Source organism: Peromyscus maniculatus, chromosome 9, assembly GCF_049852395.1.
Source record: "Peromyscus maniculatus bairdii isolate BWxNUB_F1_BW_parent chromosome 9, HU_Pman_BW_mat_3.1, whole genome shotgun sequence".
NCBI lineage: Eukaryota > Metazoa > Chordata > Mammalia > Rodentia > Cricetidae > Peromyscus > Peromyscus maniculatus.
In genome coordinates this window covers 30,419,255-30,446,117 of record NC_134860.1, presented here as the reverse complement: position 1 = coordinate 30,446,117, position 26,863 = coordinate 30,419,255, and the positions used below count along the sequence as shown (strand labels likewise).

General features: G+C 39.6%; 2 protein-coding genes across 26 annotated transcripts in view; one reads left to right on the top strand and one right to left on the bottom strand.

The window, feature by feature from the left end:
- Cfap20dc (CFAP20 domain containing) overlaps positions 1-26,863 on the bottom strand; it is a 291,110-nt gene that overhangs the window by 165,470 nt on the left and 98,777 nt on the right. For all 23 annotated transcript variants that reach the window (XM_076544540.1, XM_076544522.1, XM_076544523.1 and 20 more), the window contains one exon: positions 304-441. In XM_076544540.1, the coding sequence (XP_076400655.1) occupies positions 304-441 (138 nt within the window). The remainder of the gene's footprint in view (positions 1-303; positions 442-26,863) is intronic.
- Positions 1-26,863, top strand: part of LOC143267276 (uncharacterized) — a 125,551-nt gene that overhangs the window by 49,604 nt on the left and 49,084 nt on the right. The gene's annotated exons all lie outside the window — the stretch shown is intronic.

Sequence of the window (26,863 nt, the reverse complement as noted above, 5' to 3'; positions counted from 1 at the left end):
TAAAGTAGCATTTTCCATAAAGGGATAACCACTCCACAGAAAGCATTGTTTCATGTCTCTTCCTACCTTCTCATTTCCCCCAGTACATCACAGTGCTGAAGTAGAAAAAGTTTTGTATGGGTTAAATGTCCACATGCCAAGTTCTTCATTTCAGTTGTCTGTCTGGGTTGGCAGTGAACTGAGCTTACACGCCCTAGCCTTGTATATTGGCAGTACCATGGAAGAGTGAGCTTAGGGACATCTTTGGAAGAAGAAATCTTACTAGCATAGTACACATATGCTTATAGGAACCTCAGTGCATACCTGATTCTGCTGATCTTAGATGATGACCTCCACATTTTAGTTCAGCTTGGCAGACTTTTGTCATGTTTAGCAGCTGTGTGACATGAGGGACATCTGTTGCGAGTTGACAGCTTCGTGGAATCATATCTGTGGGTTCATCTGTTGGAAAGGGAATACCATATCCAATTTGAAATGAAGAACAGCCACGTTCCAAATGCAAGCTATTTCTGATAACTGAGCAAACTCCATAATGAAACCAAATAAAGCAAAATCATTTTAGAATACAACTTTGGACAACTTATTCAACTTTTAGCCTTGATATCTATAGAAAGAGAATGGTATTTCTGGATAAGGGGGAGATTAGAAACTGCCTCTTTGTGACTTGTGGAGAAGAGTCCCAACTAATCATGATTCTTATGAATTAAAGAGCCAAAGAATATTAGAAACATACAAACAATAGTGGGAAAACAAAGGCAGTTACTCAGAGAAAATCATAAGCTGAGGCAAGAGCTACAAAATCTTCTGTGCAAAGAAGTACTCAGGAGTGGCCATTTACTTGTGTTGATTTAACATGGAAGCCATGAAAATGGTGATCAGGGAAGGGTTAAGTGGCCAGCAGAGATGTAGCCTGTAATGAATCTTCTCTGTCCTTCCAGCTCTGAAATGACAATTATTTGGGACTTTTTTTTTTTTTTTTTTGGTTTTTCGAGACAGGGTTTCTCTGTGTAGCTTTGCGCCTTTCCTGGAACTCACTTGGTAGCCCAGGCTGGCCTCGAACTCACAGAGATCCGCCTGCCTCTGCCTCCCGAGTGCTGGGATTAAAGGCGTGCGCCACCACTGCCCGGCGGGACTTCTTATTAATTATGAAAGCTTGACCTATAGCTTTGGCTTGTTTCTAAATAGTTCTTATAACTTAAATTAACCTATTTATATTAATCTATATTCTGCCATGTGGCTCATTACCTCTTCTCCTGCACATCCTGCTTGTTCTGCTTCACCTGATGTCTTTTCCTTTTTTCTTCCCTGAGCCCTCTCTGTTCCTGGAAGCCCCACATATGCCTCTTCCTGCCTAGCTATTGGCCATTCAGCTCTTTATTAAATCAATCAGAAGATGCCTTGGTAAAGACACATCTTAAAAGTATACCAATATCCCACAACATTTCCCCATTTTTGTCTAAAAAAAAAAAAAGGAAAGATTTTAACTCTAGCATAGTAAAACTACATACAATAAGAACAATTATCAAGCCAGGCGGTGGTGGTCCCAGCACTTGGGAGGCAGAGCCAGGCGGATCTCTGTGAGTTTGAGACCAGCCTGGTTTACAGAGCAAGATCCAGAACAGGCACCAAAACTACACAGAGAAACCTTGTCTCAAAAAAAGAACAATTATCAAGTAAGAATTACATTCACAATGTTTAGTCCACATGTATTTGGCAAATTTGGAGAAAGCAAATTATTATCTATCCCATCTTAGTGAGTTCAAAGTTTATACCTAAACCATTTTCTATCATAACTTATACTACCATCCAAAAATATCTTTTTAGACCTAAAAACATCTCAGATAAACAACTTAAGCTTTTATGTTTCTCAACCTTATAAACTTTTTATCTCTTATATGAGTTTATTTTCTGAATTTGGTAACAAATTCTAACTATCTAGTCTTCAATTCTCACCAGAGATATGAGAAGGATAAAATATTACCTGAGTAAATAAGAAATTCAGAGCAAACAACTTTCAAAACTATAGAAATGACAGGCAGATCAGACAGCAGAGAGAAGCCTAGAGTAGTGCTAGCTGTGAAGACAGTTGCACAAGTGTTTCATGGGAACATGAGCTGAGAATATCCACAAGCTGAGCATGATATGGTAGGCACCACCCCATCACTACCTAGGCAAGCAATAACATGGGAACCCAAGAAGTGCACTGAGGCTCACACAGGCTGGAGAGCAAATGCAAGCTTCCTTGTGCAAGAAACATGGGACAATGGTAATAAAAAAATCTGAGATCCTGCTGGGGAAGTGACTACCCAGGAAGCATACACTCAAAAGTAAACATAAAGGAGAGAATCATCCTGACCACCTCAGAGGCCTAGCCACATAAAATTCCCAGAAAAGCTATAATCCCTAGCATTGCAGGATGGGACTGGAGCTGGCAGGCAAGGGATGAGTGCCAGACAGGGGTGATTTCTGCAGAGTCTTACACAGAATATCTTCTAAGCAGGCAGGATATACATGATTTAAGTCATTTGACTTACTGTAGCCTAGTAGCCCTTCCGTACTAACAGAGCTACTATAAAAGACAGTGGGTAAAATCACACAGGAAGAAACACTGATGATGTTATAGTGTGACAGGGAAAAGGTTCCTCCATCATGTCTTAATTGGAGCCATCTTTGATTTAGCCTAAAACTAACTTCCCCTCTCCCACTTTTCTTTCTATCCTCACTGTGAAAATTCCTGTGGCAAAGCACTGAAACCAGTTCTAGAAGCTCAGGGTCAAAATGCCCCAGCTAACTACATGATTTTGGCTTCTATTAAACTGCTTGCTTGCTCCTGCAACTGCCAACCAGGATGCAGTTTTTCTGTGTTCTTTGCCTTTAAAAGATCCCTTGTAAAATGCATTGGAGGCTGCTCTGTGAGAAGTGTTTCCAGGCAGGCCCAGGCCAGCTTAATACAGACTCCCACTCAATTTGGACTTTGGTCACGCTGTGTGGTTTTTGGGTCCCTACCCTAAAACAATAGTACCTTCTGATGTTATTTTCTAATGACATTTTTAGAAAGACTATTTTATGTGCATGGTTGTATTGCCTGCATGTATGACTGTGCACCACATGCATGCAGTGCCTGTGTGAAGCACGAATCTATTTAGTCTTAATAATGAAATCCTGGAGTAAGATATTGAGAATGAAAGCTGAAAGATCAGAGAAGCAGAGCAGCAGCCAGTAACTTCTTACCTCTACTAATCCTCAGATTGAATGGGCGATTCCATCTCCGCCCACTTTATATTTCTGTCTCCACCTCCCTAGTGCTGGGATCAAAGGCATGCACCACCACCACCTGGCTCTGTTTCTCTTTTAGACTGGATCAATCTTGTGTAGCCCCGGGGCGGGGGTGGGGGTGGGCTTGAACTCCAGATCTTCCTGCTTCCTCCTCCCAAGTGCTGGGATTAAGGTGTGTGCCACCACTGCATGGCCTCTATGGTTAACTAGTGGCTAGCTCCACTCTCTGATCTCCATGCAAGCTTTATTTCTCAGAATACAAACAAAATATCATACAACATCTGTGGAGGCCAGAAGTAGGTTGGATCCCCTGGATGGGATGCTTGTGAGCCACCATGTGGGTGCTAAGAATTGAACTCTGGTCTTCTGTAAGAGCAGCCAGTACTTTTAACTGCTGGGGCATCTCTCTAGCTTCAACACTTTTCTGTACTTCAAATGTTTAGTTGTTTTGTTTTAACTTGTATTTCATCCAAACAACCTTTCATGACTATCCTTACTTGTTCTAAAGTAAATTTATAACATTTTCTTTATTGTTTCTTATAGTTCCCATCCATATATTCTCTCTCTTATTTATACTTCACTTCCCCCCACCCTCTCTTTCTTTTGGCTTTTCAAGACAGGGTTTCTCTGTGTAGTCAGTCCTAGCTCTCCCGGAACTTGTTCTGTAGACTGGGCTGCCCTCAAATTCAGGGAACTGTTGTGGAATATTATTTTAACTGGGCAAAGGTGTGTTACATTTGTTTGTGCTGTGTTTGTTTAATGATGTATGTTTCTTTATGTAAAGATGTGTTGCATTTGTTTCACCTTGCCTGCCTAAGGCAATTGCCTGGTCTAATAAAGAGCTGAACAACCAATAGCTAGGCAGGAGAAAGGATAGGTGGGGCTGGCAGGCAGAGAGAATAGCTAGGAGGAGAAATATAGGCTGGAGAGAAGAAGAGAAGAATGAGAGAAGAGAGGTGAGAACTAGGGAGATGACCAGGCCAGAAGCCAGGAGCTGCCAGCCAGCCAGATACAAAAAGCAGTGAAAGTAAGATACACAGAAAGAAAGAAATACGGTAAAAAGCCCCGAGGCAGAAGATAGATAAAGAGAAACATGTTAATTTAAGTTAAAAGAGCTAGCCATAAATGAGCCTAAGCTAGGCCGAGCATTTATAAGAATATGTCCCAATGATTTGGGAGCTGGCTGCTGGCCCAAAAGAAAAATCCTGGTACAGACCTGTCTCTGCCCTCCCAAGTGTTGGGATTAAAAGTGTGTGCCACCATAACTGGCTCTTTCCCCTTTTTTATTTAATTATTAATATCTTTAGTTCTAAAAAACACTAATGAACTACAAAACAAAATGGAACAAACAAACATCCCCCCAAACCTATATTCTATATTTCCTCACTTTTAATCACTGTTTCTCTCTCTCTGGACTGTGTGGGGACACTAGTGTCTTCTACTGCAAGCTAATCCCAGGGCTTCTGTCAATCATTGTCTATATTTCTCACTCAGTTTCCCTTTCATATAGTGTTGAGGAACATAAACTCAAGTGAAGACAACTCACTGAAGACTCACATAAAATTAAATAAGGGAACAAAAGGGTGACAAAGGAAAAAATTAAAACTGGAGGACATATCCATGCTAACATAAGTACAACACACACACACACACACACACACACACACACACTCCACATAGATGTGAGAAAGCCACTATGACACCTCTACAAATTCAGTCCCCCAATACTCGAAACCTAAGATAACGAGATACCTGAAGTACCAGATAGAGTTCAGAGTCCTACTTTTCAAAATGATCAATGACACAGAGAGGACATTAAAGAGTAGACAAATGAAAGAAAATTTAGGACCCAGACAAAGAAGTAAAAAGTAGATGAAATAGCCATTTGGAACAGAAACTTTTATAAAATGAGTAAAAATTCAGCATGGAATTGAAAATTTTTAAAAATAACCAACAGAAATGCTAAACATGAAAGGCCCAGTCAAACAAACAAACAAAAAACAATGGAAATTATCATGAGTAAAGACTAGTAGAATATAGAACATCAGAACAAGGCTGAGGCAGCAACATGTCCAAACATGCATAAATTTGCAAAGCATTACAAAAAGAGCATTGAATAATCTTTCTAGAAATTTGGGATATGTTCAAGACACCAAACTTAAGAATTCATGGGGAAGGAGTTGACACAAAAAACTAAATTAGACACTGAAATGATTGCAGAAAAATTCCAAAACCCAAGAGAGAAATGGACATCTACACATGAGGCATTTATAAACCTAAGTGGGTATAACCAGAGAAGAACCTTTCTACCTCACATTACAGCAAGACATCAAAAACAGAATGCAAGGAACAATACTGTAAGCTGTAAGGGAATGTCACCTCAACTATAGAGAAAACGCACCAGTATAACATCAAATTTCTCATCAGCAACTCTACAAGTTTAGGAAGCATCAAATGATACATTCTTAGCCCTGAGAGTAAATAATTGTAAACAAAGATTGTTATATCCAGCAAAGCTGCCTTTTAATATTTACAGAGAAATACGTATATTGCCAGTCAAGCACAAACGAAAGCAATTCAGGACCCCCAAGCCAGCACTGCAGAAAGTACTTAAAAGGAGTATTATATACAGAGAAGGAAGAAAGACAGTCTTCATCATGAGAGGATGGGAAGAATTAATTTCATGATGAATAGGTGAACAAAGGAGGTAAGAAGGAATCTATGATGTCAAGCACAGTAGTTTCATAATAGGAACAAGGAAGAAAGTAAAGAAGATACAATAATCCAGTCGACCAGAAAAGCCATGGAGGAAACTGCAAGAATTCACAAACTCCTCCCCATAGTACCCTTAAATGCAAAGAGGCCCCATTCACCATTTAGAAGATGCAAATGAGATAACTGACCTAAAAATAACATCTTACTATTTGTTGTCTCTGAGAACCATATACCACTGGCAAGATAACTGACTTTGTTAGATTTATGATTGCTGTGATGAAACATCATGACCAAAACAAGTTGGGAAGAAAGGGTTTATTTGGTCTACACTTTTTGATATCACTGTTCATCATCAAAGGAAGTCAAAACAGGAACTCAAACGGGGCAGGAACCTGGAGGCAGAAGCTGATGCAGAGGCCATGGAGGAGGTGCTGCATATTAGCTTGATCCTCATGATTTGCTCAGTTTACCCCCTCCCTTTTTTTAAAAAAATAGAACCATGGACCAACATTATACAGGTGAAATCACCTACAGTGGACTGGTCCCTCCCTCATAAACCACTAATTAAGAAAATGCCCTCCAAATTTGCCTACAGCTAGATCTTATAGAGGCATTTTCTCAATGGATGCTCCCTCCTCTCTGATGACTGTAGCCTGTGTGAAGTTGACATAAAACTAGTCAGTACAATAGAGTCAAAGCATGGAAGTTAGTCTATCAAACAAGTAAATAGAAGTCAAGAAGCTTAAATAGTTATTCTAACATTTGGTAAAGCAGATTTCAAACCAATAATAAGAAGAGCTAAGGTCATTAAAATGAATAAAGACAACAGAATCAATAAATGTAATAACTGCAAATATACATGTACTGAATTTTGGGGCTCCTCATTTCATAAGTGAAATACTGATAGGTAGTTAGGGTCACACAGTTCCTGACACAGTAATTATGTGACTGTGTGACTTCACTGACCCACTTCTATCTTTAGGTAGGTCATCAACATAGAAACTTCAGATTACTCGATTTAACAGATATCTCATTCAACAGATACCAAATGTACATTCTTCTCAGCAGCTCTAGTAATTTTTCTAAAATTATTCACATTATAGGCCATAAAGCAAGTCTTATCAAATACACACACACACATACAATTTTCCGTCTTATCACAGTAAACAAAAAATAGAAAGCAGTAGCTTTAGAAACCACAGAAACTACACAAATACGTCACCGAAGAAATCAGGGGCAAAATTAAAAATTCACGTACCCATATGTAAGTACTATAAGCAAGTAAGGAAGGACTGGGATGCAGAGAAAGTTGTCCAAGAGGAACATTTTTCCAATGTGGAGAAAATCAGTGCCAGAAAAAAATCTTCCAATTAATAAATGAGCTAAAGAACTGAATGAACAGTTCTCAAAAGGATAAATACAATGGCCAATGAATCCTTGAAAGTGTTCAGCATTCTTACCCACCAGGAAAGCAAAATTAAAATAAAGCACAACACATGCTGGCAAAGATGCGGTGCACAAGACTCAGATTCCGCTAATGTCCCTGAAGGTCACTTGGGCAGTCTCCACAGAAATCGTTATAGTAATGTTTTAAGAAACAAAAATTAGAACTGATACATGACCCAGGCATATCACTCTTGGGTCAAACACTCAAAGATCCTCACTTCTACCACAGAGATGCTTGCCCAGTTATATTTAGTGTTGCACTTTTCATCATAGCTAAACCTGGAATAATTTAGATGAGCATCAAGAGCAGAGTGAACCAAGCAAGGTGGTACATTATACACAAAAGAATTTTACTCAACATAAAAAAAAACTGAAATCATGACATTTTCAGGAGAACAGATGGAACTTTCAATTGATACGCAAAGAAAACTGGACCCAGAAAAGCAAATGCTATGCTTTGTCTCATGAAGAAGCTAGATTTAAATTTGTATATATGTTTTGTTTGTGTGATGGAAGAGGAGAAGAGGAGATCTTTTTTTTCCATTTTTCTTTATTAAGATATTTTCTACTCACTCTACATACCATCCACAGATCCCACCTCCTTCCACCCCCAGCCCTTCCTCCCAAACCACCCCACATCCCCACATTCCCCAAATCAAGGTCTCCCATGGGGAGTCAGCAGAGCCTAGGCAGATCCAAGCCCCTCCTCACTGCACCAAGGCTGCACAAGGCATCACACCGCAGGCACCAGGCTCCCAACAGCCTGCCCATGCACCAGGACAGGTTCCGATCCCCGTCTGGGTACCTCCCAAACAGTTCGAGCCAAACAACCTTTTTCCATATCCAGAGGGCCTAGTCCAGTCTCATGGGGGCTCCATAGACACCATCCACAGTTCATGGGCTTCCACTAGTGTGGCCGGTCATGGAAGGAGAGATCTTAAGGGAAGGAATTTGTAGGGAAAGAGAAAATAATACACATGGCACTAAAGCAGAAAAGGGTCATTTGGAGGGGAATGTGAGTTAGACGGTTGGGAAAGGGCAGTGGGGCAATGAGTAACAACAATGGTGTACGTGAGTTCACCTTTCCCCCAGTATTTTCTCCAGCATTTGACAATTGTTTTGTTGATCTTAGCCATTCTGACTAGGGTAAGCTGAAATCTCAGAGTTGTTTTGTGCTGTGGAATAATTCTTCTGTACACTGTGAATATACATTACTCTCCTTGGTTAATAAAGAATTGACTGGCTGGTAGCTAGGCAGAAAGTATAGGCAGGACAGCGCCAAACTCAAACTGAGAATGCTGGGAGGAAGAGGGATTGAGTCAGGGGAGTTGCCAGCAGACACAGAGAGAAGCAAGATGGACAATGCTGTACTGAGAAGAGGTACCCAGCCATATGGCAAAGCACAGCTAAGAAATATGTGTTAACATAAGTATAAGAGGTAGCTAGTAACAAGCCTGAGATACTGGCCGAGCATTTGTAATTAATATAAGCCTCAGTGTGTTTATTTGGGAGCTGTTGGTGGGAAAGAAACATCTGCCAACTGTGTTGATTTAATTTCTCAAATTGTTAAAGATGATGATGATGATGATGATGTGTGTGTGTGTTTTAGATATTTTTAGCCATTTTTACTTCAACTTTTGAGAAATCTCTGTTTATATTTATAGAAATCAGTATGGACAATTCTCAAAAAGCTAATAATAAATCTACCATATGAACCAGGTATACCACTTCTTGGCATAGGCCCAAAAGACTTGATATCCTACTTATTAGACACTTGTTCAGCCATGCTCATAGTCATTCTATCCACAATGGCTAGAAAATGAAAATGAACTAAATACCCTTCAACTGATGAGTGAATAATGAAAATGTGGTACACACTATGGAATATTTTTCAGCTGTAATGAAAATGAAAGCCATGAAATTTGCAGGTAAATTGACAGAACTAAAAAGCTTATATTAAGTGAGGTGACTCAGATCCAGAAAGACAAATGCCCCATTTTCTCTTTCAATTGTGTTTCCTAACTCTAAATCTTAAGATTTGAGTATATAACCCAGAATAACTGCAGAAATCTTAAAGTAAAAAGGTACAATGGCGGGGGGCACTAGAGATGGCACAAGAGCACAGCAGAGTAATATGAAGGGGAATTGAGAAATTACCTGAGGAAAGGAGGGGGAAGTCAAGTGGGGGGTATTGAAAAAGACATAAAGAATCATATTATTTTTATTTACCTAAAATTACATATAATGTATATAAGTATAAGCAAATACATAAGTGCGTGCGTGCGTGTGTGTGTGTGTGTGTGTGTGTGTGTGTGTGTGTGTGTGTGTGTATCACCTGGACTGAAAATGTGATACCCAAAAGCCATAGACTGTTTAACAAAACCCCAGTGCTAGTCATGAAAAATCCTATTTCAAGTTGTTAGTCAGGTTTGTTCAAGAGACTCTCAAATAATATAGGCTATTGCCATTGAACATGGTGGCCTCTCAGAGGCTGAAGGTAAGTCTTATTGCTGAAGACACCATGCACTTCAGACACGGGGCCCAGAGGATAGGATTTGAAGCCTCCTTTCTGAGGGCTAGATTTTATAGTACCACAACAGCTAAGGGACGGAATCAAATGATAGTTATACCTGCCTATGATGCTTATGAACCACAACAATGAGCAGCAAGACAAGATATTCCTAAAGGTACAGTAGTGGCACTAATATCTTGATAGTAACTAACAGAGTTCTTACTGTACTTAAGGTCCACTCAACTGGAGAGTAATCAGGCCTGATAACAGAAACTGACCCAACTCCATGAAGGCTAGTGAGCTCTTGGATCTTAGAGGAGAATCTCTTGCCTATTTCCTAATTCTAGTCTAAATAGTCACCCTTGTGCCCAGAGATAAGTGTAGCTCTCATTCCCCATCAAAGAAGTTTCTCTCTGAAGCAGATGTAGATGATTATAAAATACCACCACAGTTCAAAATACAAAGAATACCTGATTGCAGGATTCAGACCCAGGGATACATCTACAACACAACTTCTGCACTTAAGTCATCAGAGAAATACACATTAAAACTACACTACATTCCACTATGAATGACACCAAGAATACAGACGACAACAAATGCTGGTGAGAATGTGGAGAATGAGGAACTTATACTCTCAAAATGGGGAGAATGTAAAATGATACAGCCAAGCCGCAACAGCAACCCTTCCCCTGAGCTCCATATCCTGGCCCACAACTCCAGCTGCCCTACTGGAGGTCAGGTTAGTTCTGGGGACCCCAGGTAAGACATTGTTCATCTTCTACTAATACTCCTTAAAGCCCACCCAACAACCCCAGACTTCAACCCCTCCCCTGTGCTCTATATCCCAGCCCATAAGTTTGGTAGAAGACTCTGCTTTACCAGAGGCCAGGCTAGATCCAAGGACCCAAGGCAGGACCTCCTCCTGCTACACTCCTTAAAGCCCACCCAACATCTCTCCAACAGCAGCACCTCCTCCCCTGGGCTCTTGATTCCAGCCCCCAACCTTGGCAGAAAATGTCTGCCGTACTGAAGGCCACTCCATACTAGGAATCCTCGAGATCAAGCAGGTGCTTACAACCCAGAGACCACACAGATACTGGAACACATAGGCAACATTGGCAGCCAAAACCCCAGAGGTCTTAACAGGCCACAAAACCCCCAGGGAAGACACGCTACTGGACCTAAACACTCTCTAGCCAGAACTCTAGGTCACTTAGGCTAGAAGACCAGAGAGGAATCAAAAATGAAGGAAACACCCAACCAACACAGAAAAACTCAGGAATCCACACCTAGACCTATAATCATCGCAAATCCAGATGCCTAAATGCCAGTACAAGAACACAATCAACAACCGAAAGGGCAATATGGCATCACCAGACCCCAGCTATACTACTACAGCAAGACCAGAACATTCCGATGCCAATGAAATACAAAAAAAAAAATCTTAAAATCAACTTTATGAAGATGATAGAGGACCTTAAAGTAGAAATGAGAAAAAAAATCCTTTGAAGAAATTGAGGAAAAGACAAAAAATTGGAGGAAATCAATAAATCCCTTAAAGTATGCATGAAAGCCAAGAAAAAAACAATTGAAGGAAACTGTTTAATACCTGAAAATGGAAATAGAAGCAATAAAGAAAACACAGACAGGAAAAATCTGGGTAAGTGAACAGGAACTACAGACAAAAGCATCACCAACAGAATATAGGAGACAGAAGACAAGGTCTCAGGTGTTGAAGGTATGATAGAAGTAATAGATTCATTAGTCAAAGAAAATGTTAAATTAAAAAAAATTCCTAACACAAATATCCAGGAAATCTAGGACACTATGAGAAGACCAAACCTAAGAATAATAAGAATAGAAGAAGGAGGAGAATCTCAGCTCAAAGGCCAAGAAATTACATTTAACAGAATCACGGAAGAAAATTTTCCTACCTAAAAAAGGATGTCCCTATAAAGGTACAAGAAGCTTACAAGACACCAAATAGATTGGGCCAGAAAAGAAAGTCCCTCCACCACACATTAATCAAAACACTAAAGGAAGAATATTAAAAGGTTTAAAAGGAAAAGGCCAAGAAACTTGTAAAAGCAGACCTATTACAATTACACCCAACTTCTCAACAGAAACCCTAAAGGCCAGAAGAGCCTAGACAGATGTCTTGCAGACTCTGAGACCAGAGATGCCAGTCCAGACTACTATACCCAGCAAAACTTTCAATCACCATACATGGAGAAAACAAGACATTCCATGATGAAATCAAATTTAAACAATATCTCTTCATAAATTCAGCCTTACAGAGGTATTAATAGGAAAACTCCAACCAAGGATGTTAACTACACCCATTTAAATACAGGAAACAAATAATCTCATACCAGCAATACAAAAAGAAGGGACACACACATACATGCATACTACCACCACCACCATTATCACCAACAACAAAATAACAGGAATTAACAATCACTGGTCATTAATATCTTTCAATATCATTTCAATTTCAATATCATTGGACTCATTGCACAATACAAAGATACAGGCTAACAGAATGGATATGAAAACAGGATACATCCTGTTGCTTTCAAGAAACACACCTCAACACCAATGATAGACATTACCTCAGAGTAAAAGTTTGGAAATAGATTTTTCAGGCAAATGGACCCAAGAAGCAAGCTGGCATAGCTATTCTAATATCTAACAAAGCAGATTAACAACCAAAATTAATCAAAAGAGTAAGTGAAAGACCTGTATGACAACAACTTCAAGTCTTTTCAGAGGGAGATTGGAGAAGATATCAGAAGATGGAAAGATCTCCCAAGATCATGGATCAGTAAGATTAACATAGTGAAAATGGTCATTTTACCAAAAACAATCTACAAATGCAACACAATTCCCCTCAAAATTCCAACACAATTCTTCACAGATCTTGAAAGAACAATACTCAACTTCATATAAAAAAAAAGATAGCTAAAACAATTCTGTACAATATAAGAATTTTCAGAAGTATCCATCCCTGATTTCAAGGTCTACTATGGAGCGATAGTAATAAAAACTGCGTGGTACTGGCATAAAAAACAGGCAAGTTGATCAATAGAATCAAACTGAAGACCGAGAAGTAAATATACACCAGTGAATATTTGATTTTTGATAAAGAAGCCAAAATTATATAATGGAAAAAAGAAATCTACAACAACAACTGGTGCTTGTCTAACTGGATATCAGTATGTAGAAAAATGCAAATAGATCCATATCTATCACCTTGAACAATACTCAAGTCCGAGTGGATTAGAGACCTCAACATAAAAACAGATACACTGAATCTGATAGAAGAGAAAGTGGGAAATAACCTTGAACATATTGGCACAGGAGACAACTTCTTGAACAGAACACCAATAGTGAAGACACTAAGATAAACAATAAATGGGACCTCATAAAACTGAAAAGCTTCTGTAAGGCAAAGGACATTGGTAATTGGACAAAATGGCAGCCTACAGAATGGAAAAAGATTGTCACCATCCCCACATCTGACAGAGGGTTGATTTCTAAAATATATAAAGAACTCAAGGAACTAGACATCTGTGGGAGCCCATTCTCGGGTTCCTCGTGGCTGTACCCAGCAGGTCCACATGGAGGATGATTAGGACCACGGGCCTGAGTGCAGGTGTCTGAGATGCTCTGCACTTGGCTGTGCTGGGGGAGGAGGTCTTTTGCTCCACCCCTTGGCATCTCTATAAAAACCCTGGGCCAGAGACAGTCGGGGCCCGTTGGAATAGGTTCCAGGCCCTCTCGAGGCTATCCTTTATTTTCTATCTGTTTATCTCCGAAATATTCTCCACAATAAATCCTTCTATCTATTATTTCCTGCAGCTTGCACTCAAGAAAACTCTGGGGAGCTGTGGGGTTGGTGGGTAAACGCCCCACAGACATCAACAAACCAAATAACCCAATTTAAAAATGGGATACTGATCTAAACAGAATTTTCAACACAAGAATCTCAAATGACCGAGAAGAACTTAAAGAAATGTTCAACATCCTTAGCCATCAGTGTAAGTAAACTGCAAAAACACTGGGTTTGGTGTCCCAGGTTTCAGCACCAAAATGTTAGTAAATTGATGGCTGAAACTGCAAGTAGACAGTTCAGTCCTAGAGGGCGAGGTATCCCGGACACCTCAGAGCTACTTAGGACAAGAGCTCTGCCCTGAAGGTGTCCTAATCACCTGGAGCTGTTTAGCACAGCTCTGATGGCTGGGACTGCAAAGAACCAGCCCAGCCTTGGAAAGGAAATTTCTGACTTCTTGGGAGAGTCAGGCCTGGAACTGCTTCAGCAAGGAAGGGTATCCTGACTCTTTGTCAAAGTCAGGATATACCTGGTGTGATGGGGGATGGTCTCCTCCAGGACACAGCAATCTTGCTCCTCTCCTGGAGAGCCACAATCTCCAGCTCAGTGTTACCAGCTCTCTCTTACTCATTCCACTATGGGATGTCTTAGCAAGGTTCTTCTGTTCAGGCTCCCCCTTGCTCAGTCCACTATGGGACATCCCAGCAAGGTTCTTCTGTGTACCAGTGAATGAGGGTCTTCACCCAAAACTCTTTTGAGAAAGAGGTTTATTTGAGAAGGAAGAGTCCAGGAGAGTAGCTGCCTCTACCAGGGTGGAGAGAACAGCTTACAACTGACAGGGCAGGATGGTTTATATAGGAAATCTAGGGGGCAGAGTCAACTGTGATTGGTTATTTTTATCTTCTACCCAGGGATTGGCCAGTTTTGTGAGCAAGGGGCAGAGATGGCCCTGATTTCAGGGCCAAACTGTGTTTCTTTCACTGGCCTTTCTTAGCTTTTCGACACTACCTTTAAGGCCAGCACACATTTCATTCACCGACTCTGATTCTAGGGGCCAAGAGTATTATTTTGGTACTAGTTTCAGAGTCAGGGCATGTTTTCTTGGTTCATTTCTCTGGCCCAGATCCCAAACACAGGCTGTGTTTCTTTCCCTGGTCTTGGGCCCTACGGCCAGGATTCTGCTGTCCTGCTCTGTGACTGGTTGATTTCACAAGTTAGTTGGACAGGGGCTGAGATGGCTCTGATCTGAGCTAAACTGTGTTTCTCTCACTGGCCTTATCTGAGCCATTCTTCCCTAATTCTGGGCTCCAGGGTCAAGGTGGGTTTCTTTAGCCAGCCACTTTTCCCTACAATCAGAGAAATGTAAATCAAAATTTACATTTTGATTAATTGACTCTGAGATTTCATCTTACATCTGTCAGAATGGCTAAGATGAAAAACACAAGGGACAACTCATGCTGGAGAAGTTATGGAGCAAGGGGAACTCTCCTCCATTGTTGGTGGGAATGCAAACTTGTACAGCCACTTTGAAAACCAATATGGTGGTTTCTCAGAAAAGTGGGAATTGACCGATCTTAAGACCCAGCTTTACCACTTCTTGGGATATATCCAAAGGAAGCTCTACCATACCAGAAGACAGTTGGTCAACTATGTTCATAGCAGCTTTTTTCATAATAGCCAGAACTAGGAAACAATCCAGACACCCCCTCAATCAAAGGATAGATAAAAAAAAATCTGGTACATTTACACAATGGAGTATTATTCAGTTGTTAAAAAACAATGACATCATGACATTTGCCAGCACATGGATGAACTAGAAAAGACCCTGAGTAAGGTAACCTAGACCCAGAAGGACAAATATGGTATGTACTCACTTATATGTGAATATCAGCCATGAAGCTATGGATAATCATGCTGTAATCCATAGACCCAAAGAAGCTAAGTAACAACGAAGGATCAAGGGGGGACACATGAATCTTACTGTGAAGGGGAATAGAAGAGACATCACAGGTGGATGGGGGGAGGGGTATGCATGAAGGGTGGGCTTGGGATCTGGAGGGATCAGGTGCAAGGAGGATGGAAGGAGACAGTACTGGGAAAGACAACTGGAATCAAAGGCATCTCTGGGATGGGCTAGAAACCTAGTGCAATGGAAACTCCCAGGTAACTATAAGGGTGACCCTGGCAAAGACTCCTAGCAATGGGAGACACAAAGCCTAAACCAGCCATCTTCTGTAACAAGGCAGGACTTCCAGTGGAGGGACTTGAGACCTACAATTTGCCCTGCCTAAAGATATTCTGAGGTAAAGGTGGTGCAGAAATTATGGGAGTGGCCAACAAATGACTGGTCCAGCTTGAGACTCATACCATGAGAGGTATCCCACCCTTGACACTGCTTGGAGGTCCAGGAACCAGAGGCTGAGACCTAGGATAGAACCAAACATGACTGGCAAAAAAGACAATGAAATAATTCCTAATGACATTCTGCTATACTCATAGATCATTGCACAGCCCAGTTGTCATCAGAGAAGATTCCCCCTGCAACTGATGGTAACAGATGCAGAGACCCACAGCCAAACATTATGTGGACCTTGGTGAATCTTGTGGGAGATGGGGAGGAAGGAGTATGGGAGCCAAAGGGGCCAAGGACACCATAAGAAAACCCACAGAATCAACTAACTTGGGCTTATTGGGGCTCACAGACTGAACTGACAACCAAGGAGCCTGCATGGGACTGACCTAGGCCCTCTGCACATGTTGCAGTTGTGTAGCTTGGTCTTCTTATAGGGCTCCTAACAGTGGGAGCAGGGGCTGTCTCTGACTCTGTTACCTGCTTTTGGGACCCTTCCCTCCTACCGGGTTGCCTCCTCTAGCCTAAATAGGAGAGGTGGTGCCTAGTCTCACTGCAACTTGATATGCCATGGCTGGCTGATAAACATGGGAGGCTGCTCTTTTCTGAAGTGAGTGGAGGAGGAATAGATGGGCAGCAGGATGGAGAAGAGAGGTTGGGGGGGGGACTGGAAAGAGTGGAGGGAGGGAGGGGAAATGTGATCAGGCTAGAAAAAATTAAAGTAATTAATTAAAATAAAAGAGCACATGTTGCTCTTACGGAGGTCCTGGGTTCAATTCCCAGAATCAACAGGACAGCTGAAAACCATTATAACTCCAGTCCCAAGGGATTCTGACCTTCAAGGGCTCTAGATATATACCTGCTGCACTTTCAAATATGCAGGCAAAAAATAGTAAATATAAAAATGATTGTAAAAATGGTTCAACCAATATTGAAGTAAGTGCAGCAGTCTCTCAAAACACTAATATTAGAACTATTCTGTCACCCAGCTGTACCACTTCAAGATATTTGCCCAAAGTACTTGAATTCAACATGTCATGAGATTCTTGCATGTCTACGTTTATTTTTCTGCACTTCTCACAATGGCGAAGGAAGAGAACCAGCCTAGAGGTCCATAAACAGATGAATGGATAAAGAATATTCAGTATATACATAAAACAGAATTTTAATCTACTATAAAAACATTAAAGCATGACATTTATAGAAATATAGGTGGAACTGGAAGTCATTATGTTATAAATGAAATAATCCAGACCCAGAAATACAAATACTGTTTGTTTTGTCATATGTGAACTCATTAAATTCAAGTGTGTGTGTGTGTGTGTGTGTGTGTGTGTGTGTGTGTGTGTGTGTGTTGCATTTGTTTAACTCTGTGAAGCTGTGTTACTTTGCTTGTCTAAAATACCTAATGGTCTAGTAAAAAGCTGAATGGCCAATGGCAAGGCAGGAGAAGGGACAGGTGGGGCTGGAAGGCAGAGAGAATATATGGAAGGAGAAATCTGGGAGGAGCAAGAAGAGAGATGAAGGAGTGAAAAAAAGGAGCCCAAGAAGGAAGAGAAGATCAGGCCCCAGCCACCCAGTTACTCAGCAAGCCATAAAGTAAGAAACAAAGAAAGGTATACAGGAATAGAAAGGGAAAAGCCCAGAGGCAGAAGATAGATAGGATAATTTTAAGTTAGGAAAAGCTGGCTAGAAATAAGTCAAGCTAAGGCCAGGCATTTATAATTAAGAATAAGTATCCAAGTGTGATTTATTTGGGAATTGGCTGGTGAGCCCCCCAAAAGAAAAAGCACCAACAACTTCTTGGCGTACCAATATGGGGTTCAAATTTTCATAGGGCCTGAGAAAGCTTGAAAAAAAAAAAAGAAGAAGAAGATATGGCTCCTATAAGAGTTTCTGCCTGCTGGTGAGCCCTTGAACAGCTAGTATGTTAAGTAGGGGGAAAAATGAAGTAAAAATGCCTGTTATAGTGCAAGCATTGGCATTTTAGAGCTCTAGGAAGGTTGAATGCAGTTGCTGGTCACGCGCCTCTGACTGGCTGTGAGTTTTAGACTTGGCTTTCACAACCCTAGAGTGGGGCAGAGCCAAACAATAGAGCATGCAGGGCATCAGTGTGTAGCTTAGCAGTTTAAAAATTTGCTCCCATGGTCAAAAAAGACTCCAGATATGTAGTAAAAGAGGTCCACATGGAAAAAAATGAATAGTTTATAAAATAAAGTCTTTAAAGAGCTAAGAGCAAAGGAGTAAAAGACAACCAACAACCTGTGTGTGTGTGTATGTGTGTGCACACACGCGCGCCTGTGCGCATGTGTGTGGGGGGGAAGGGAGAAAAAAGGAGGGGAGGAGGGAGAGACAGAAACAGGGAGAGACAGAGAGAGACAGAGAGAGGGAGAATTACAAAGGGGACCATGATAAAGGAGAACGGTTTTAAATGGGGGAAGAGAGAGAAATGGGTATCTGTGATATCAAAGAGGGGACTATCTGATGGTCTAAGAGGACCAGCAAATAGCAGAGATGGTGGGTGAGAACAGCAGAATGTGGCATGTGTAAAGTAAGGATAGAGCACAATCATATCCAGATCAAAAATTCCACAGTAAATGTATTATATTGTATATCTGTATACTCAAAATTCAATTTAAGAAACCCACCAATGGATTCAGATATTGGAATCATGAGACATGAATTTAAAAATAGCTTTGATTAATGTAATTGACAAGTTTGATAACAAGATGAAAAATTCTTTCAGAATGGAAACTATAAAAAATCAAATGAAATTCTAGAATCAATGCACATAATTGAAGAATGAGAAGTGTGTATAGCCACTCAGCTCCAGGAAAATGCTATGAAAAAAAAGTCCTGCCCAAGAGCTCCAAAGGAGACTGCTTCCAGCAGCATTGGTCATAGCAGCCTAGCAATAGCACAGTGCGGGCTGTTCTGTACATGTCATAGGCTGTAGTGATGAGCAGCACTTACACAGACATGTGACACAGACAGATCCACAAACAATGAGAGCGCAGGCACCGTGTGATCCCAGCTTTCTGAAGTTAAGAAACAAGCACAATGAATCTGATGAAAGCCAGGAGGGAGAAGGCCACAATCATGTGAGGATGGCAGCATTTTCAGTATATTTTTAATGCTCAAATTTATTGACAGGAATGCTCAAATTTCTTGATTACAGAAATAGAGAAATGTATCCACATTGCTGTAATTCCACAAAAGGCACATTTAGGATTTGGGCATGCTTCTATATACATACAAATAGTTGACAATATAACACCTATGCTTCAATAAAGTGATTACTGAAGTGAGGTGAGAACAAATGACACTTTGATAGATGTATCTTTTATTAACTGAGATAAAACATTCCCAGTCATACTTAATTCCTTTTCCCTGCTGTGTCATGTGCCCAAAGTAGTGGAATTGAAAGCTCTCTGCCTCAGTTTCCTCAGAGAACACATCTGCCACGTGATTAAATGTGGGCAGAGAAGCCCCTGAACCAACTGTAACCACTCTCCCTGTGCTTAGTGTGTCCCTCACCCTGTGGCGGCCATGGCAGAATAAACGTCCCTCAAGTCTCTGGCCAGCTTCTGTGTAGATTCAAAGGCTTCAGCTTCATTTCTTCTCCTATGACACTCCTTCAGGTTAAAAATGCAGAGGCAACTTTGGTCTCTTAATTTTTTCTTCTCCTACACTGCATCCTTGTGAATTTATACCCTTTAAAAAATTTCTGGGTCATAATTTTGATGGGAGTTTAAAGAAGGATCAGAGATTAAACATGTATTTCACTTGCTAAGCTTGATTCACTTTTTTCTTTACATATATATATATTTATTAGGCTATGATTAATTTACTATGATCTGATATGGAGTGCATGTAATTTTCTGTACACGTTGTAGCATTTTATTAGAAGGTTTTTGCAGTATCTCAACTGTAGCCTATAAGTGATAGGTAATACGTACAGGAGCATTTGTCTACTTGTGATCTCAGGAGAACTGTCAGCATGCATTGCTGTTTTATTATCAAATGCAATATATAGGCATAATGTTAATGACTCACATCCAGGTGGAACATAGGCCTAAAGTCCACAAAGTTCTAAAAATCACCTGTGACATCTATGTGCAGCTCTACTCTTAGCTTCTAGAAGAACTGATTTTTTAATAAAATAACCCAATCCCATGTGAAAATAAAAGGAAATAATTAGTATTCTTTCAATATTTTGTGATGTTTATAAGCATTGTAACAAGATTGTATATTCATAAGTAAGCACTAGACAGCTGAATAATCTACAGAATATATTAATCAATAATATGATAAATTAAGAATAATGTACCTATTCTAGTCTTTATATGGACAATGTGAAGAACTAAACTTTCTTTCCATTTCTAACACATTCAATAGGAAATTATCATTGCCATCAAATCACTACATGAAACTCATACAGAGTAAGAATCTCGAGAGTGAGGAAATTCTGAGTTCTTGGATGCTCACTGTCATTTGTATATCCTTAATTTCATGGCTTTCCCATACAATGAATCCTGCTTTGCAAAACAGAAACCATATATGTGCTTCTACCAGTCTCTCTTGCAGCATATAACCTGATCAGACAACCACGATAACATGTTTCACTCAATAGAGAGAAGCTTGAAGAAGAAATCTCCCTGGTGAGGGTAGCAGGAAAGTAGACAGGGGCTGTTATAATAGACATTCTAGCATCTAGAGTCCATCTACGGTGTGACTTAGGGACTCTGCAGAGCCACGATAGCTGTGAGGAGAGGGAGATCATCTACAAGAGCAATCTTGTGTAGGAGTAAGCTAGATTCATTCATAGCTATAGACTGCAAGCCTGCTTTTCTGGATATCTTTGATACATTGGTCAGTTTCTTTAAATAATTCCTCTACTTTTTCAGCTACCTAAAGAGAATTTTGTTTTCAATTAAATGTCAGTTCAGATGGAAAGTACTATCATAAACAAAAAAGAAAACAAACATGAAACAGACACGTTTTGTTATATTAAGCTATAGTTAAAACATTTGATCCAGGACAAATCAGTAAGATTTTTTGCAAAATTACTTTAGTAGAACAAATCAAACTACTAAAATGCACACATAATACCCCAAAGGTATGGATAATTTAAATATAGCAGAGATTTTTCCAATTTACTGGAATTTATATCTTCAACATATGCCCTAACAATCTGACTTTCATTGATGTCTGCTATAATCTCTTCCTTTCATCTCTAATTTTATTAATTTGTATCTTTCCCTTTCTATAGGATATGTTGGTTAAAGGTTTGTCAATTTGTTTAGTATTTTATAGAACCAAATCTTTGTTTCTTTTGGATCCCTATATTTTCCATTTTGTTTCCTTTTCATTAAAATTGCCCAATTTGAATTATTTCTTGATACTGATTTTGGGTTTGGTTTATTCCCATTTCCCCAAGGTCTTGATGTGAACCATTAATATATGCATTTGAGATTTCTGTTGTTCTAAACTCCCCCCTGAGAAACACTTTCATCATGCCCCACATGGTCTGATATGCTGTCTTTGTTTTCACTCAATTCTGTTATTTTTAATTTCCTTTCTGATTTTTTCAATTGACCAGCCATCATTTAATAGTATGTTGTTCAAATATAATGAGTTTTTGTATACTTGTATACTTGTATCTCTTGCTGAATTTAGAAAAAAATTTTCTCGACACTTAGGATCTATCAATTATGAGCATATAAGCTTAAATTGTCCTAAAATTTAACATTTAAATTGACGTAGTAATAAAAAGCCTATAAACTAACAACTCCATGACCAGATTGTTTCCTTACTACATTCTGTAATACCTTTAAAGAAAAACTAACATCAATCTCCATCAAATTATTTTCTAAAATGGGAAGGGAAAAAAAAAGTACCAAATTCATTTTATAAAGCCAGTATCACTGATACAATAATGGATAAGCATACATACATAAAAAATAAGATTATAGGCCAGTCTCCCTGATGAACACAGATGGAAAAGTTCTCAATAAAATATTTGAAAGCCAAATATAATTATACTTAAAAAGAAGACTTACAGTTGAATAAAATTTTATTACATATATATATATATATATATATATACCACATTTTGATTACTCACTCATTAGTTGATGGACATGTAGGCTGTTTCCATTTCTTAGATATTATGTGTGGTGGTTTGAAAGAAAATGGCTCCCATAGGGAGTGGTACTGTTAGGAGATGTAGTAGGAATGGCAATGTTGGAGAAAGTATGTCATTTTGGGGTGGGTTTTGAGGTCTTCTGTACTCAAACTATGTCCAACATGGAGCAGACTGTGTCTGTTGCCTGCAGATCAAGATATAGGACCCTCAGTTCCCTTTCCAGCACCATGTCAGCCTGCATGTCACCATGTCCTGCCATAATAATGGACTAAACTTTCTGAACTATAAGCTATCCCCAATTAAATGTTTTCCTTTATAAGTGCTGCATGGTCATGGTGTCTCTTCACAGCAATAGAAACCTTAACTAAGATAGAAGTTGGCACTGGATATTGCTGCCATAGACCTGAACATGTTTTTGTTTGGAGGAATTTGAACTTTGGTACTTTGGGTTAGGAAAACAGTGGAATGCTTCAAGTGCTGCTTAATGAGCCACACTAATAGAAACATGGAAGACAGTGGTGCTGAGTATGATTTGAACTGTGGGGCCTGGCTCAAGAGTAGGAGAAGAATTTTAGTATGTTGCTTAGAGATAGTTATTGTGGTATTTTGGTGAAGAATGTGGCTGTTTTTTTTGCCCTTGACTGAAAAGTTTGCCTGAGGCTAAAGTGAAGAGTTTTGGATTAATTCTGTTGGCAGAGGAAATCTCAAAACAGCCTAGTATAGAATCTATCCTGTAGTTTTTTAGTGTTAACCCTAATGAAGATTTATAATTAAAAGGGGCAAGCTGAGAAAGGAAAAGTACAAAAAGAAAAGGAGCATCAGGAAGTGGAATAGAGCTAAGTCCTTGTTCAAGGAGATAAATAGATTAGGAAATGGAATAAAGGCAGTGGTGACCACAAGACAAGATCCCATCCAGCTAAGTTTTCAATTCATGAAAAGGAATTAAAGAAAAGCCTAGAGATGTGTGTGGTGGTGCATGCCTTTAATCCCAGCACTGAGAATACAGAGGCAGGTGGATCTCTGAGTTTGAGGCCAGCCTGGTTTACAGATCAAGATTCAGGACAATCAAGCTTAGGCAGTGAAGGAAATCACAGAAAACAGAAAATTGGTGAAGATGTAATTGAATGAGGGGGACCATGTTTCAGTCCCAGTAAGCAGCAGAATTTAGCAACTTCAGCCACATTCTGGCTTTAAGGATAGAAGAAAGGGTTATGGAATATTCCTCTGTGACTAAGGAAAGTCACTGAGTCCAGGTAGGTGTCAGGGTTGTCCCTGAATAGAGGACTAGGAAGACCATTGCATGAAGCTGTGAAAGTAAAGCCTGAATTGTCTTGGAGACCCCAAGATGTTGGGGATGCCAGAGCTAAGGGATACCTGCCAAGGAGAGCTGCTAATGGAGTGGAATGATACTGGACTAAACCTCTGAACTGTAAGCTAGCCTCAATTAAGCCAAGCCAAGGTCAGGCTTTCATAATTAAGAATAAGCCTCCATGTGTGGTGTGATTTATTTGGGAGCTGGGTGACAAAGAATGAAAGGCAACCAAAGAATGCTAAGAGCAGGGAAGTAAGTCTTCCCCAGGGAAGGAACACACAAATTGATTATCCATTAGCAAATGGTTGTTGTTGTTTGTTTTTACTCTTTGGGGAGACCTTGCCACCCAGCTCCTAAATAAATCACACCACACATGGAGGCTTATTCTTAATTATGAAAGCCTGGCCTTAGCTTGGCTTATTTTTTTGCCAGCTTTCCTTAACATAACTTATTTTGACTACCTTTTGCCTCTGGGCTTTTCCCATTCTCTTACTTCTGTAAATTTACTCTTACTCGGTGGCTTGATGTGTAGCTAGGTGGCTTGGCCCCTGGAGTCCTCCTCCTCTGGCTGCGAGATCTCTCCTCCCAGATTTCTCCTTCTATATATTCTCTCTGCTTGCCAGCCCCACTTATCCTTTCTACTGCCTTGTTATTGGCCAGTTCTTTATTAGACCATCAGGTGTTTTAGACAGGCACAGTAACACAGCTTCACAGAGTTGAACAAATGCAACATAAGCAAAAGTAACATACCTTAAAATAATATTCTACTCCAAGTAGTCAGTTCTTAAAACAAATATACAAGTAACATTATATGAACATATTGAACTTAGGTATTTAGGAATATATATATATATATATATATATATATATATATATATATGTATGTATATATACACATATACACAAACATGCATACAAACATTCATATATACATGTAATAACAATGAATGAAAATAGAGGTCATGAATTGGAAAAAAGAGTAAGGAGAGGTATCTGGGAGGTTTGGAGGGAAGGGAAAGGGAAAGGGGTTAATGTTGTAATAATATTATCTCTAAAAAAAAGATTTATTACTAAGAACTTAAAGATGTCTTCCTGGAACACAGAATTTTATTTTCTGAGTATGGAACCCAATTTTTAAAGTTTAATAAACCAAATGGAATAAAGATAGGTATGACACCCCCCCCAGAAAAAAGGATCATTGTCCATGATCAAGAAGGCTTCAAGAAGGAATGCAAGAATAAGCCTACACACACACACACACACACACACACACACACACACACACACACACACACACACAAAATGTGATACAATGTAATACTCTGGACAGAAATCACATGATCATCAATTGATGCCTCTGACAAAGTTCAGCACAATCTACATTATAAAAACACTCAAAAATCTGAAATAGAAAGAATCAACCACAGCTTAAGGGCAAATATGACAAAACTATAGCTAATATTACACTAAATAGGGAAAAACTTAAAGTATTTCCACTACAGGAAGAGAAGGATATCCTCTTCCTCTACTCTTCTTCTTAGCTAGTGCAGTAAGATTAAATAAATAATGCCGAGCGGTGGTGCACGCCTTTAATCCCAGCACTCGGGAGGCAGAGGCAGGTGGATCCCTGTGAGTTCGAGGCCAGCCTGGGCTATAGAGTGAGTTCCAGGAAAGGTGCCCAAGCTACACAGAGAAACCCTGTCTCGAAAAAACAAACAAACAAACAAACAAACAAACAAAGATTAAACAAATAAAGGGTGCAAATAAGAAAGCAAGAAGTCAGTGGCTCTATTGGAAGAAAATATGATCCTGTACATAAGAATCTAAAAACTAACATAAAATTTCTAAAACTGATAAAACACTTTTAGCAAATATGAGGATATAAAAATCAACATATATAAATAAGTAATTTTTCTCTGTGTACAAACAATGAACATAGTGAGGAAGAATGAGCAAAACAATTCCATTCACAATGGTTCAAATATTACATTGGAAAAAAACCTAAATAAGAAAGTTAAAGATCTCTATAGCGAAAAATTTCAAACAGCAGAGATGGAAAGATCCCCCAGGCTCATGGATTAGTACAATTAATACAATAAAAATGGTTATATCTACGAAAGAAATCTATAGATGACATGCAATCCCTATCAAAATTCAAATGACATTGCATATATGTACAAAATTCTCAAAGAACATATAAAATAAGATTCAAAAAGTCCAATGAAGCTGCCTCAGGAGGCAGAGGCAGGCAGATCTCTGAGTTCAAGGCAGCTTGGTCTACAGACTGAGTTCCAGGACAGCCAGGGCTATGCAGAGAAAACCTGCCTCAAAAAAAAAAAAAAATGCAACGACATCTGTGATGTAGCTTCAGGTAGCAGCACCAATAAAAGGAGGTGTGTGGAGGAAGGAAGATAATCTGCCTGTGCTCACTTGGCCTGTCCCTTGCTGCCTGTTGCCCCTGCTGTTGATTCCTTTGCTGCTATTAGAACCAACATTTCCAGGCTTCTGTCATTGCCTGAGGACCAATAGCCCCCAGGAACACTCCACATGTTCTTTGTCAGATGGGACTACTGAGACACTTTGCCCATGTGACTACGTAACTCCTGAGCTATTGTCCTCTCCAGTGTGAGAGAGCCACAATAGACTACTTAATTGAAGAGGCACCCAGCCTCGAGGACAGAACAAACTACCTTGTTCTCAGTTTCTCAAGTATGAGACAACTATTGTTACTATTTCAAAGTAAGTTGATTTAATAAGTTTTTTTTTTTAAACCATGCACGTGGTTACTATTGGTTCAGTTCCTCTAGAGAACCTTAATATAACAGCTGTCATAGAACTAGAAAAAAACAATTGTAAAATTAATATGGACACACAAAAGACACTAAATACCCAAAGCAATTTTGAGCAAAAAGAACAATGCTAGCATTATCACAATGTCTGGTTTTTAACTCCTGCCACACAGATATATTAACAGAACCAGCATGGTATTGGTTCAAATTAGATAAGCAGAACAATAGAAAAGAACAGAACAGAACTCATACATAATTAGGCCCATGTAGCTTTAGCAACCTGATTTTTTTACAAAGATGCCCAGACCATAAAATAGAGAAAAACAGTCTGTTCAAAAAATGTTACTGAGAGAACCGGATTATGCACTCATAAAAGTACAATGCCAAAATGGGCCAAGCACTTACTGTTGTTAACTTTTAAAAATAAAAGTATATTGAAATTAAAACAAACAAACACAAAGAGTGAAACTGGATCCC